The 15737-nt window shown below is 40.0% G+C and overlaps 1 protein-coding gene across 2 annotated transcripts in view; it reads right to left on the bottom strand.

The window, feature by feature from the left end:
- The window catches only part of PAPSS2 (3'-phosphoadenosine 5'-phosphosulfate synthase 2), an 89180-nt gene that overhangs the window by 24720 nt on the left and 48723 nt on the right, over positions 1-15737 (bottom strand). For both annotated transcript variants that reach the window (XM_058436240.1, XM_032137451.2), the window contains exons 2-7: positions 13509-13626; positions 9519-9754; positions 8642-8780; positions 7966-8084; positions 7732-7845; positions 6987-7098 (exon numbers count right to left, since the gene is read on the bottom strand). In XM_058436240.1, coding sequence (XP_058292223.1) covers positions 6987-7098; positions 7732-7845; positions 7966-8084; positions 8642-8780; positions 9519-9754; positions 13509-13626 — 838 coding nt within the window. The remainder of the gene's footprint in view (positions 1-6986; positions 7099-7731; positions 7846-7965; positions 8085-8641; positions 8781-9518; positions 9755-13508; positions 13627-15737) is intronic.

Consider the following 15737-nt stretch of genomic DNA (forward strand, 5'->3'; position numbering starts at 1 on the left):
AATAATGCCAACTGATCTTATAAGCCTGTAGCTACAACACTACACGTGTATACACAGATTTACTGTAGTTTCCCTACCATCTTTATCAACCTTTCTAATACATAAACATATCCAACTATTACTAAGATGTTATACTTGAACTGTGCTGAAACATCACCAATGGCTTTCAACCCTGACTTGAGCTTTCAGCCTTTTCCTTCATGTGCTTCATTTGGCTCTTGTGGGAACTGCCTTGATTATTTTATTGTGGTATATCTTATTTTGAAAAAGAATATTGTGGTTCTTTAACCACAGTAAGTCCAAGAGATAGCTTATTGTTCAATGGAATGATTTTTCTTTTGCTTTCAATAATTTTCAAGCCTTCTGTGTTAGCCTTATAGATCTGCTTCATGGTTGTTTGGGACTGTTTCTATGCAAAACCTAAATTACTCTTTATTGCTTAACCAGGCTTTTAAAGGAAAAACAACAATGATGAAAGTAACACCAAAGATAGATGACATATTCAGAATTTTACCTTTTCATTCTTGTACAATGCAGAAATTTACAGTCACAGCAAATGTATATTTACTCCCAGTTCCATAACAAGCAATCATAATGGCTTGAAATTAAGTTCATGCATAATCATACATTGCAAACAAATGAAGTACAATCATACACAATCCAACCAGGTACATTCAGTTTAAATTGATTTATTCTTCATCAACTTAAAATCTTTTATAAACACCATAGGAAAAAAAATTTCCAGATTTGTGAAACTAAATGAGGACCAACAGTCATTGGAAGAGGACCATAAATGTAAAAGACTCAGGAACAAAATGTGCAATGATAATTTAGAAACAAGTTTACTTTTGTCAGCCAAATACTACGTCATACACAATAGCTACATCTGGTCGAGAAATTTCCTGTTGTTTGGACTCCAATCAAAAGAAAAATACAGTATTATTCTACTATAGCTGGTTGGATCATGAACCAATAGCGATTCCAACTGGTTAATGTAGATTTTCTTTTAGTTATGTTCTTAACCATTTCCATTTAATGTAACATATCTAATTATAATAACTTAGCTACTTGGAAAGTTAAAGTACATACCAGGAAGGGCCATGCCTAGGGAAATATAAACACAATTAAGAAACATTTTCAGCTCTCCACCAAACGAATCTTACAGCAACAATGTCAAAGAACAAATTCCTATTATGACACTTCACATATACAACATACAAATATACTAGCTTTGTCATGCTATTTTTAAAAATAGAGAGTATATAATAGCAAAAAGTTGGTGAAATCAGAACTTGTATGGAATGTTGTTCAATACAATCCAAAAGCATTGTTCAGATGTTTATCTGGTTTTCTAATTATTTATTTATTTATTTTTCTGTCCACTGGGAAGAGATATCTGTTTTAAAATAATTATAACATATGTTAACATCCCTTCCAGCTTCACCAAGAAGTTTTCTGTTGCAAACATGTGATCTTACAACCACTGTTGAATGGTTTCCAAACTAGGCTCTGGGAGCAAGTATAGAAGCAAACTGCCCTAGAACATCCTAGAATCTCACATGGTTACAGGACATGAAAATATGCTCAGCTGAACAAGCACCAGTGTTAGATCCAGGACAACCTGAATTTAAGTCTAGGCTTCAAATAAGTTATTTAACCTTTCTAATACATATTTTCTCAAGTGGACAAAATATCTTCACAGTGGTATTATCCTGATTAAATGTAAAAATCTATGTCAAACTCCAGTGTCAGAACACAGTTGGTGCTCATTAAGTGCTGGTGATATATGCAGAATGCTCTCACACCCTGCCTTGGAAAGTCAGAGCTGCGGAAGAATAGCCATTAAGTGATGGAGTCTCACAAGCCTCCCGTCTTGATCCTACTTGGATGCCATCAGTCAACACAAGCTTGAGCTTCCATTTTTAAATTTAGATGTGACATTTATGATCAAAGGGTATGTGACAACCCTGGAACTATACTTCTAGTGAGAAATAAAGTGATATGATACACTGATATAAAAGTAGATTCTTGAGTAATAATATGGAGTGGCTCATACTATACAATTATCATAAACTTTAACAAGTGATTTGGTTTTTGTTTTAGGTTTTTTTTTGGCTTTTGGACTGAGTAAACAGAACTATTTCATTTTTAAATTTAGGGGAAAATATAAACCTTTGAGAAAATTAAAACCAACAAATATTTTTAGGAGACACGGTCAGAATAAAAACAATGTTGCTTGCAGATTGTAGGTAATCAAGAAATTTGAAATTGTTTGAAGAAGACAAAAGTGGGCACATGTCTGTGGCTATAGACATCATTTCCAATTTTCAATGGCAGTGACTCAAACCTTCATAAATTGGTTACAATTAAATGATATCTATATGAATGATATCTTGCCCAACATTCTGACATAGAAATAAATCACTTTTTAGAATTTAACTCTGTCTCCTCAGTCCAAACACCATCAAGCAAGGCACTGTCAGGAGCCTCTGTTGCTGCGTTTCAAATGGCTTCCTCCTGATACCCTCCAGGCTGCTCTCCAGGTGAGAGGGAGCCCAAGCCCCGACTTTCCTTCTACTGGGGGAGTGGGGCAGTTCCATTTTGTTGTATATATTGCCTCTGATTTTTGAAATGAAATAAAGAATTCTCTGGTTTAAAAAAGAAAGTTTCGGCCACGCGCAGTGGCTCATGGCTCTAATCCTAGCACTTTGGGAGGCTGAGGCGGGAGGATCACTTGAGGTCAGGAGTTCAAGACCAGCCTGGCCAATATGGTGAAACCCCATCTCTACTAAAAATACAAAAATTACCTGGGCTAGGTGGCAAGCGCCTGTAATCCCAGCTACTTGGTAGGCTGAGGCAGAAGAATTGCTTGAACTCAGGAGGTGGAGGTTGCAGTGAGCAGAGATCGCACCACTGCACTCCAGCCTGGGCAACAGAGCGAGACTCTGTCTCAAAAAATAACATAAAATAAGAAAAAGAAAATAAAAAAGAAAGTTTCACAGCCACTGATGGGGGGGGCAGGAAGGACCTACTGGACTAGGTCTCAGAAAATGACTGTACTGTGTTTCTCAGCAAGCTCACCTGCCTTCATTACCATTCTATCTCCAGCCGCCAGACAAACCCTGGAACATGGGGGCACTCAGTGTATATCTGTTGGCTAACTGATGAACATCATATTTGTGCTACTTCCAAATTGATGTGACTAGGGATAAAGTCACTTAGTCTCTTCAAGACTCCAAGTTCTTTTATTTATGTATTTATTTTTAGAGACAAAGTTTCCCTATGTTGCCCAGGTGGGACTTTAGCTCCTGGGCTCAAGTGATCCTCCTGCCTTAGGCTCTGAGTAGCTGGGACTACAGTCATGAGCCACCATGCCTGACAAATTCTTTTAACTGTATGCAGAGTGGTTTGTTCATAATAGCTAGTATGTATGAAATACTGACTATTGAATCAGGCATTCTCTTAAACTTTCAACATCCAATGAGGTAGGTACAGTTATTAACATCCCCATTGTACAGATGAAGGAACAAAGCCCAGAGAGTTTAAGTAATTTGGCCCAGGTTCATAGCTAATCACTGACATACAAACCTAGACAGTTTGACTTCACAGCTCACACTCTCATCCACTGTGATATTCTGCCTCTGCTTAGACCCAAACTAAGTTAACATACAGCGAGTGGTAGGGGTGGGTAGCACATCATATCCCTGATTATCTATTTTTATTATCAATTTACACAGGCATTTAGGATGCTTCTGTGGGCTGTGCAGAGCTCTGAATCCTGATTATAACTGGGGTTGCATAAGTATGTCCAGTAGACTCTGTTTGCAGAGGTAGATGGTGGAACCAGCAGATAATTCCCACAGGGAAAAGAAGAATCTTACAGAAAGTTTCAGACACAGGCCCTGCAGCTTGGAAGGGGAAAGGATATGGAAATAGCAAAACATCTGATCTTGAACCCTCCTGACAGAGCCACACTGGAGCCACATGAGAATAAAGGGATCTATACAGCTTACAAGAGTTGCCTCACTCAATTCTCTAATACTGTGGAACTAAAGCAACCTCCTAGACAGTCTAACTGAGGTTAATGCAGAGGAAGGAAACATTTTTCCCACTTGAAGAAGAGTCCATAAACTGCAACAGCTCTACTGGCACCAAAACTTTGGTGGCTGGAGTGACCCAGCAGGATCTGCACTTCTGAGTACAGACAGACCCACAGATACACACAGCAAGTGGCACATGGCTGGGGCCTTGACTTAGGAACACAGGAAACGCACCCCTTGGGGACTCCCCAAAACACTTGGGTAGGCTTTGAAAGAACTGGGCTTTCTGCATGAGCAGGTAGGGGCTTGGAACTAGTAGGCTTCAAGTATTAATGGGAAGGTAACCTCATTTATATCCCCAGGCTGGTGGGTTTGCGGGGACAGATATCTGGATTACATGGAAAGTGGGAGCAATAATAAGTGCTTCATCCACCTCACGGCAGTGAGCATCAAATAAGAAATAGAAAATCAATGGTTTGGCAGGGTACGGTGCCTCACACCTGTAATCTCAGCACTTTGGGAGGCCAAGGCGGGCAGATAATCTGAAGTCAAGGAGTTCAAGACCAGCCTGGCCAACATAGTGAAACCCTGCCTCTACTAAAAATACAAAAATTAGCCATGCATGGTGGCATGCACCTGTAGTCCCAGCTACTCAGGAGAATCGCTGGAACCTGGGAGGCAGAGGTTGCAGTGAGCTGATATCATGCCACTGCACTCCAGCCTGGGTGACAGAGCAAGACTCTGTCTCAAAAAAGAAAAGAAAAGAAAAAAGAAAATCAATGGGTTTTGCAAGTTGCAGAACCCCCATAAAGTGAAATTGAGACAGTGTAAAAGAAAGGCTAGAGATTTTGCCTAAATAATCCAGATGGATTATCTGCATTAGCTGCTCTTCATCTTTTTGGATCGCAGACTCTTTTAAGAATTTGTTGTCTATAATAGCACTTTGCGAGGCCGAGGCAGGAGGATTACTTGAGGAAAGGAATTCAAGATCAGCCTGGGCAATACTGTGAGACCCTATCCCTGGGCAACATAGAGATTTGTCTTATCTCTACAAAACAAATTTAGAAATTTGCCAGGCATGGTGGTACATGCCTGTAGTCCCAGCTACCCAGGAGGCAGAGGTGGAAGGATTGCTTGAATTCAGGAGTTCAAGGCTTCAGTGAGCTATGATCACGCCACTGCACTCCAGCCTGGGTGATGGAGCAAGACCCTGTTTCTAAAAAATAAAAAAAAGGAAAAAACAGAATCTATCAAAAGCTATAAATTCTCAACCCAGGAAAATGCTCCTTCCTTCCCTTATCAAAACACAAACATTTTTACCTCCAGGATTTTTTGTTAGCCCACCCTGAAGTCCTAGATCTCAGGCTAAGGACCTCTGATTTCCATTAACACTGACCTCCGCAACAACTTCCACCACCCTGGTATTTTTCTTTATGAAAGGAACACTTGTCCAAGGTCAACAGCACCTTGTTGTCTGTTATGAGGCCCCCTCGTTCAACGTAGTTCACTTGTCTTTTGGCCACAGCTCTGTTCACATGCTCAAAATCAACCTCTTGCTCATGGCTAGCTGCTAAGTCCAACGACCTTTACTTCAGGCAGTCGGTGTTCAGCATGTGTCAAAATCAAGACATCAAGATAAAAGTCAGCCTTCCTTGTAGACCATCAGGCCTTGTAGATTCTATTGGAAAGGACATCAGGAGAGCAGACTGGTATGTAAGGAGCACTGGGCCAGGAGTCCTAAGATTCTGGACTCTGGTCTTGGGCTTTCACTTATGAATGTTATGAGCAAATCACTTAATCTAAGGCAGTTTCCTCATCTGTAAAGTGGGATAATAATTGCTGCCTGTTTTCTAGGGCTTTTGTGAGGATCAAATGAAATAATGCCTGAGAAAATGCTTTGAAAACAGAGACATGGTATAGAGATATGCATTATTATTTTTGTTGTTAAAGCAAGCTAGAAGTAAACTAAGTGTCTTTGGAGAATATTATTTAATCTGAGAAGTGAAGGATTCAGGTTGTGGGGTGTCATCTGTCACAGCAAAAGAATAAGGGAAGAGGGCCCATGCTGATCAGTCTTTGAGTTCTGATTCTGAGTTCATGCCCCATTCCCCAGGCAAAGGCACAAACACAGGACATGAACATCTTTCCCAAAAAAGGCCATCTTATTTGATTTTTCTTCCTAAAAGGCCTGGAGCCCTGCTCAGTATTACAAATTCAGTGTGACTCTACCCCTACTCCTTCCCCACTTAGCAGCCATTCCCCAAAGGTCTTGAAATAGATAAGTTTATTTGATAAGTTCAGGCAGTTCTAGGAAGGAAATGATCACAGAAGGGTCCGGAAGTCTTCTCAATAACACATGCTTCTGAGCTTGACCAGACTGGTTTTCTAAAAGCCATTCAGCTCGTGGCCAGAAAGCTGCCTTAATGCTCCTTTGTTAGAGTGGAGTGGATGAAACCATTTTAATATATTTCATGTGTGGGCATGAACATTGACACTTTAGCATGCACCAAAGAAAGCAGTTGTTGCAATAATGCTTAACATGAGCAACCTGGAGGGTGGAGGGTGCCATGGAGGTCAGCAACATGTGCTGACCTCATCTTGGCTGCCCTAGGAATGTCCCTAGCAGGTGGCAATGGTACTTCTGAGTGCTACCTTCTGAATATCAGCACCAGCAAAGAGCAAGTGGAAGTGAAACAGACTTGTCTTTCTCTTGGCTTTAGATCATTTTTCAGTTCCTTAGTTTTAAAGGAATAACCTTCGAGAACAACCAAAAAATCCTAAAAATGGAAGCTTAAACATAATAGAATGGAGCACACTGTAAATGATCCAAATAGTTTTGCAATAAGATTTGCAAACCAAAGACTAACTTCCTGTTCCTGCAAAACTTCTGGGAAAGATTTTTTTTTCTTTAACAACAAAGAGTAAGAAACAACAACAAAAACATACCATCTAGCAGGGTGTCAAAGTGCATAACCTGTAAGTACTCCTTCTCCCGCATGAAACCTTTGAGGGGAGTGGCCCAGCCTTCGCTCAAAACCTGGACCCACTGGAGATCCAGCTGCAAAACACAAAAAGTAGTTGAACATTTTCATAAGTTCTGTTTTCCAGGCATCTGGCCCCAGGGAAGTCCTTTCTTACTCAGTTAACAGGAGGATGAGGGCAGAACCTTCTATGTTTTAAGTGTCCCCACCTGTTATGCTAACCCATGATCTAAGGGCCAGAAATATTTAAGTTTGGAAATTTCCTATGAAATAGTGGTGAAAACATTTTGTATTGAGATGACTTATTTGAATATTTTTAGGTTGTATCTATTCTCAAAATGTGCAACTGAGTTGAAAATTCACTGTTTATTCTTTCTTTCTTTTATCCACAAAAATCCTGGTTTGGCTATATTTTCCTACCAGATGTACTTACTGGTACAATGACAGCTATGTAAAATTGTCCAGTGCAAACACAGAAGTTATTTTCCCAGTTACCTCCATACATGGCATTGATCAGCTGCCTTGTGGCAATTCTTGGTGAGAGATTTCTTTGGAGAAGAGGTTAAAAAAAACTTGGAAAAAAAGGAGTGTTTTATTTATGGACATTATGTGCACCTTATTTATACTTTTCTTATTGTTAAGAGTAATTGTAAATAGATTATAATGACTGATATTAAGCCTAATTATTTGACCAGTCTGCACCCACTTACCTTAGTAATTGATAATGAAGGGAGAGTTTCAGCCTCAGCTCGGACGTGGTCAAGTTTGTTTTCCGGCACAAAGAGTTCGTGGATATCTTTGATTATAGTATAGGGTACAATGTTCTGAAATGAAACAGCATCGGTAAAAACTTGAAACTGTAAAAAGAATGCTTCAGTAAAGAGGCATAGATTGTCTTTCATGATCTTATTAAACATATAAAAAAAGACAACCGGTTCACCTACCTGCTCTTGCAGAAGTTCCACTACCTGGTGGACACAGTCACTCACTGTGGACAAATTGGTTTTAAGCACACACTCAGGAGTTTCAGGTTTCTCATAATCAGAATCAATACCTGTAAATCCTGCAAAGCATATGGGTGACAATCATCGCATCTGTATTGACATAATAACCTTTTTAATCAATAAGGCAAAACACTTGTTGGAATAATGTATTAAACTGAAAATTCACATTTTAACAGAAAAGGTCAAACAGCCATCCTTGACTTCTAGCCGTAAGTAAGAAAATATATAGCTGTATTTCCAATATGGAGAGCCCCAAATTGTCAACAAAATCCGGCTGGCTAAGTTGAAGCCCTCTATAGATGATTACAATCAAAAAGGAAGACAAGAATAAGGAAGAACTGTGAAACACTCCTCTACACACACACACTCACATATAAATATCCATTCTAGTTCTCTGAACTTTATTGCATATGGCTGAGATGACAATTCTTAAAAATAAAACCCTACCTTTTAATAAGCCTCTGGGCATACTGAATATATCATGGTGATAAAAAGTTGTGCATGTTATATGCAGTTTTGGAAAACAGAGTTTGAAACTCAAGGCAGATTTCTGAGGACAGAATAAGGACTGACAGCCTACGTAACTGGTAAAGATGCTGCTAGCCAATTCTCTTACCTTTAATCTCCCCAGCTCTGGCCCTTTTGTAGAGGCCTTTTACGTCTCTGCTTTCACAAATATTTAGAGGTGCATCTACAAATATTTCAAAGAATGGCAGCCCTGCTGATTCATGTATTTTGCGGGCATTCTCACGATCCTGAAAAGCAGTATGATTAAGAATGTAAAAAGAGGTTTCACGGTGAAATTCTAAATCACAAAACACTGTGTACTTTGGTTTTCAATAGCCTTGAGATAACAGTGGGGTTTGTGCTTTGCAGAGTGCTTGAGAGAAAGTCCAGAAATTTCACTCTGGTAAACACAGCTCTCTCAAGGACTTTCACAGAAAACCATGGAAAATAGGCCCTCTTAGCAGGAAAGCACTGGCCATATGGGAGCATTTCATTCAAAGGATGTGTTCTAAGCTACATCTGATGTTTGGCTCCCAGAAATTTCCTGATTTAAAAGAAGAGTGACACTCCACCTCGGTGACGTCAGCATTAAACACATAGAACCCGAAGCTTTGGCCGTGAACTGCCCTTTTCTTTAGCTAGATCCTTTTTCCGACAACTAAAATTACAAAGCTTTAGAGTTTCTCTTGTTTAACTTTCTCTTCCCTTCGACTCTGACCAAATGTTCCTTATAATTGTGAACATGGAAGGGTTTATGTCTACTGGTGCCCTGGCATCTGGAAAGGAAGGAACTCTCTTTATGTAACCAATATTAAATAGAGGAAATGAGAGAGCCTGTTACTGGGGGAAGAAATAGTCGGGAAATTGAAAGGAGACATTCTTATGCCCTCCCTCTCTGATTCCTTCCCCTAGCTGTTGGAGAGCACTTGCACTGTGTGTGGGAATCGTGCGCAGTGCCCTTTTTTTTTTTTTTTTTTTTTTTTTACCTTTGCGAATGGAGAAATAAAGCTGGTAATGCAGACCAGACCAGCGTCAGCAAACAGCTTAGCCACCTCAGCAATCCGGCGGATATTTTCCTCTCTGTCCCCAGGAGAGAATCCGAGATTTCTGTTAAGGCCATGACGGACGTTGTCCCCATCCAGGGAGTAACAAGGGATGGCATGCAAGACAAGGTACTCCTCCAGGGCAAAACTTATCGTTGTTTTTCCAGCGCCAGAGAGACCTGTTCAGAACAGATAAAGCAGACTGACATCAGCCTGGATAGTTTAAGATGACAAACTGTGGACTAATCTAGTAATTTTAAATATAACTAAATCTTGAAAAAAAAAAGAAAGAAATCAGTGTAGTTGACTACAAGGCAAGTACTTACATTTCTCTCAAATTTTGAAATAACTATTTGTCCTGTGTTAGGATTATAGCTTTTCAAAGCAAGCAGGCTTCATGAATAGGGAGATTTGGGGGCTACATGTGGTCCTCGATGTGTTCTGTTTGGGCTGCAGAGTGTTTTAAAGATTAGAAAGCTGTCATACAGGCTGGGCATGGTGGTGGCTCATGCCTGTAATCCCAGCATTTTGGGAGGCCAAGGTGGGAGGATCACTTGAGCCCAGGAGTTCAAAACTAGCCTGGGAAACATAGTGAAACCCTGCATCTACAAAAAACAAAAAAAATTAGCGTTGGTGTGGTGGTGCACACCTGTGGTCCCAGCTACTCAGGAGGCTGAGGTAGGAAGACTCCTTGAGCCTGGGAAGTCAAGGCTGCCGTGAGCCGTGATGGCACCACTACACTCCAACCTGTGTAACAGAGCGAGGCTTTGTCTCCAAAGCAAAAAGGACGTTGTGTATACAAATCCAGATTCTGTATTCTCTTGAAAAAATCAAAAGATGTGGTGGCAATGGTCTCATATCACCTTCAAAGTCAGCAATCAGCTGGAATGGAGGGAAACAGCCAGCCCCTGCAGACCGGTAAGTCCACTTCCCTTGTGGATGCCACTGAACAACAGTCTCACAGAGCCCGCATGCTGTCCTTTGGCTTCGAGATGTTTCCAAAATGACTCTCAAAACATAAAGACAGGAAGCCGGCCTGAGCTAGGGAGCAGATGTATTTAGAGCTGCCATATGTCACACTCTAAGGTGTAAAGATTCTCTAGAGTCTTTATATGAGAAAAGAGTTACCATGTGGCTTCCACCATGGTTTCAAAGCACAATGATCAGGAACACACTTTGTAATTTCCATATGAGGAGGAACATAAGAAGAAAGGGAAAGAAACACAACCTGCCAAAATTATTTAACAGTTTAAATCTGAACTACCCTAAAGGCTAGCACTCTAAAAAAAAATGAATCCTTTAGGATTTTAGGATCTTTGTCTTAAAGATCTCTGAACCTAAGAATATTTCATGGTGCCAAGGCTCTGTCCAACAGCACCTGGGCATGACAGAGGAAAAAAGCCAAGAGGTTCATACAGAGAAGACAACAGGAGGAAAGAGGAAAAAAGGCAGAAAAAGCAGGAATGAAGGACAGACAGAGGAAGGAGGATTTGGTGGGGGGGGAAAGGTGATCTGCAAAAGGTAAATAGTCTCCACACTTTTAGTTATATTTTAAAGTCATGCCCTTGGCTTTGACAGAGGACCATTAGAAGAAACGGCTGTATGAAGAACGTGTCAATACTAACTTCATCAAATCATTTTTGAAGGTATTGTCTGTAATTCTGTTATTCCTTTTCATTTAAATAAAGACATAGGTGATAAATTCTTCTTAGTATTTTTGTCAGGTTGTGGGGTAGGGGAAGTGGCACTCCTGAATCTCTGGTGTGTTCTCTCATGTCAGAAAATGAGAGAAATAACAGAATGTCCTTCCATTTTGCTTCAGCTCTCAGGAAACTAAGAGCTCAATTACAGTAAGTATATGTAACCAGATTGTTGGCATGTGTACTTTCATACATTGAGGTAACACTAATTACAGTTACTGACAACTTAACTATGTGCCAGGCACTGTGCAAAGCGCATTTGTCTTTTATTGATTTAGTTCTAGGGACACCTCCATAAGTCAGGTACTGTCTTTATTCTCATTGTACAAATAAGAAAACTGAGGCTTAGAGAGCCTAACTGGCTTGTCCAAAGTCACACAGCTCATGGAGGTGGAGTTGGGGCTAAAATCTGAGTCTATGGATTTAAAGTATTTTGTTTCTTCTGGTCTGCCTGGTCAACAGCCTACCTTTGTAACATAAGAATAAAAAATAAATTAGAAAAAGATGATTTTTTAATGTAATTTAATTTTTTATTTTTATTTTTTGAGATGGAATCTCATTCCGTCACCCAGGCTGGAGTGCAGTGGCGGATCTCCGCTCCCTGCAACTTCCGCCTCCTGTGTTCAAGTGATTCTCCTGCCTCAGCTTCCCGAGCAGCTGGGATTACAGGCGTGCATCACCACGCCTGGCTAATTTTTGTCTTTTTAGTAGAGAAACAGGGTTTTGCTATGTTGGCCAGGCTGGTCTTGAACTCCTGATGTCAGGTGATCCACCCGTCTTGGCCTCCCAAAGTGCTGGGATTACAGGCAAGAGCTACCAAGCCCGGCCTTGATTTTTTTAAATGTGCCATCTATTCTTTTCTTCCTCTAATGAAGAAATAATTCATTTTAAGAGTAAAGAAGGAGAAAGTATACCCTTTAGATATGTTTCTCTTCTAGCAATTCTCTTTTTCTTTTCGAGGGGTGTCACATTAGAGAAAATGGACTTTGTGTGTATAGCCCAACATGAAAGTTGTTTTCACCAGTGATCTTCCCATGAAGGGAAACATATAACAGGAGGGGATCTTCTAGAATACAGCTGTACCTACTGCTCAAATTATGTCTCTTGGGGGGAGCTGAGGTAAACATTTCAGGAGTAATGGCAGAAGGATGGTGCATATTTGAGCACAGCAGGTTCCTTGCTCACTGTCTGTCCTTGCACTGGAGGCTGCAGAAAGTTGTTCTGATGCACAGTCCAGGCATGAATGAAACCAGGAAACCAAAGGCACAAGGCAAAAACTTGAAGAGGACAAGAATGAGGCCAGCTGGGACAGAAAAGGGCAAAGATTTAGGACGGCAAGAAAAGATGCAAGGCACGTCCCCACCTGCCAGATTGTTTAGAATGAGCTCCAGGTTAGAAAACATTATCATTTTATAACCTGAATAAACATAGTTTTGTAGGTGGGCTCATTCCATTTGAAAACTGTTGTCTATGAAATGAACTTGGTTTTTCCTTTTGAGTCCAGAAATAATTTTGTCTACCTTGGACTCAGAGTACAAGGTAACAGCCTAGGGCCAGCTATTGGGAGTCAGGTTCTAATTCCAGTTCTGTCACTAATTCTTAGCTTTGACATTCTGTGGCTATAAAAACACAAGGAAAGGGAGAGTCATTCAGTCACTTCAGCAGCAGCGAGTTATTTCTGTAAACAAGGGCAATCCTCAGCCAAATGGAAATTACTAGTTTTCCTTCTTGTACATATTCTTATGTTTGTTTGTTGTTTATATAGTAAGTGAAATAGTCTCCTAGGATGTCAAAACATTAGGCAACAATAATGAATATCTCTAAATATCCAAAACCTTATGGACAGCCAAATGCTTGATGTCAAATTAGGAAAGCTTCATTCATAACTGCCAGTAAATATGTTTAGGGATGAATATGAGAATTATTGAATCCCTTAGCACTGAAAGGGGATGTCATAATCATCTTGTCCCATCCTTTCCTGCCAAAGAGGAGAAAAGTGACAACTAGAGACTTTCACAGTTGACTTGATCAGACTCTTATTTCTATAGTTGACCTTGACTCTATTTCTCACTGATGGTAGGGTTAGGACTAACACCCAGGCTTTCTACTACATCTCCCAGCCTCCTTCTAATGACAAAACAAGCATGTAATACGTTACACTAATTTCCATAAAATTGTGTCACACATCAGTTTGCAATTTATATATATATATATATATCTGAACATGACATACCTGTTAGCCACACGGTACATCCTCGGAACCCACCCCTTGTTCCAACCACTTGCCCTCTCTTATTCCTGCTCACATGGTGGGCCTGATAGACTACATTGGTGGATTTCTGCTGGTTCTCCTATAAAATAAGACAAAACCAAGCACAGTATTAATAAAACACATATTCTTCACTGGAGCCAATATAAATCCATCTTAAACTTTTAATTGCAAAACTGATACATGTAACAACTTATATAAAAAATATTTTGAAAGAGACTCACCTTTTTCCATTCTAATATAATTTTTTTCATTTCTGCAGATTAACCTGAGCCATTAGCTACATGTATATATATATTTTTCTTAGCTGTGAGTCTACATACCTAAGTTACTCATTCTGCATTCACTTAATGTTATTCATAAGCAGTTTTGCTTCCATAAAATAATTATTTTTAAATTACAGCATCATATCTCATTGATTCATGCAACACAATCTGTTAAATAATACAATTATAATGCAATTGCATATTACATTAATAGTCTTCAACAACTGTATCTCTTCTATCATTGGAAAACAGAATAACATTTATTAATTCTATTAATTTAGAAATAAACATTGCCTTTAGAATACTCATCATGGTCCTTTGAGAGTATAATTCAAACTGGACAATTTTTGATTTTATGTAATAGTTCTGGTTGCATGACCTTTTAACATTTGCACCTTAGAGGAATGTCATCGTTTCAATGAATGCATGTTCTCCCCATATCCTATGGTCTTGAACTGAGAACCCAAATACTCCAGTAGCTGAGGAAATACTAGGGTGGGAGTGGTTGATCCCCAGTCCCTATAGAGCCAGAGAAAGGCCCAGATCGCAGTGAAAAGGGTGAAAGTCAGTAATATCCCTGTTGCTCCCATTCAGACATCAGAGACAAGGCAAGAGTGAAGTCCCTGAACACACAGGGCTACTTCTTCACAAGAACTAAACTCTGTTTCCACTTTCTCAAGGCTCAGTGTATGAACTTTTTAATCTTTCAAAAAGCCCAGCAGAAACGGAAATGTACTAGTTATTAGGTTTGGAAGCTAATTCAAATATCAAATGTCTTTATTTTGGCTGTAATAAAATCAGCTTAGTGAGGTAAGAGACTATCTGATCCTGATTCTAAACTTTGACTAGGAGGTACAAGTCTGATGAATAAAAAAGGTAAAGTGAGCCAACAAACACAGTTTTTGGTAGATTTAAAAGAAAATAACATGTGATCCAAGGGGGAAAAAATCCATAGTAATGGTTAAATTAAAAGGTTAGGAACTACCCATAGATGTCTGCGGTGTGTAATTGAATTTCTAATGACAGACAGAATCCAGGTTTCTGAACTGTAAAAATCTATGAGCCTTTTAAATATTACACTTGCATACCCACCAGAGCTAAGAAACCACCAACTTTTTTTAGCAAGAGCTAGAGGATTTTCGAAAACTCTCTCAGGAGCAGTGGCTTGTAATCCCAGCACTTTGGGAGGTCAAGGCAGGAGGACTGCTTAAGCTCAGGAGTTTGAGATCAGCCTGGGCAACATAGTGAGACCTCATCTCTATGAAAAATAAAAACATATTAGCCAGGCATGGTGGCATATGCCTGTAGTCCCAGCTACTGGAGAGGCTGAGGTGGGAGGATCACTTGAACCCAGGAGGCCAGGGTTGCAGTGAGCCATGATTGCACCACTGTACTCCAGCCTGGGCAACAGAGCAAGACCCTGTCTCAAAAAAAAAAAAAGAAAAGAAAAGAAAAAAAAGAAATGAAAACTCACCTCTTTTTGCTTTGGGAAATAGAAACTTTGGGAAAATAGAAACTAAGGAGGGACACAACTAGAACTGTTTGGCAGTTTACATAAGATGACAGATATGAACATGCAAATGGCAAAGTTCTCTATAAATGTGAATACAGATGATTCACTGTAGACAACCCCCAAACCAGATAGGCTGGAATCTGCTGGATTGGGACCAGGAAAATGGCTTCAAGACTTAGGGGGCCCTACCGGCCTTTCAGTGTCAAATTAGGAAAGCCTCATTTATAACTGCTGATAAATGTCTTTATATGAGAATTATTGAATTCCTTAGAGCTAGAAAGGGATGTCATAATCAACTTGTCCCATCCTTTCTTGCCTGGCCCTTTAGGGGTGCTAAGAAAGGCAGAGCACAGCTTGGGGATGGGCCTGCTAGTGAGACAGAGCCAGGCAGAGGGGCCAATGGTCAGGGAACAG

The sequence above is a fragment of the Hylobates moloch genome, unplaced genomic scaffold, assembly GCF_009828535.3.
Source record: "Hylobates moloch isolate HMO894 unplaced genomic scaffold, HMol_V3 SCAFFOLD_3, whole genome shotgun sequence".
NCBI classification, from domain to species: Eukaryota; Metazoa; Chordata; class Mammalia; order Primates; family Hylobatidae; genus Hylobates; species Hylobates moloch.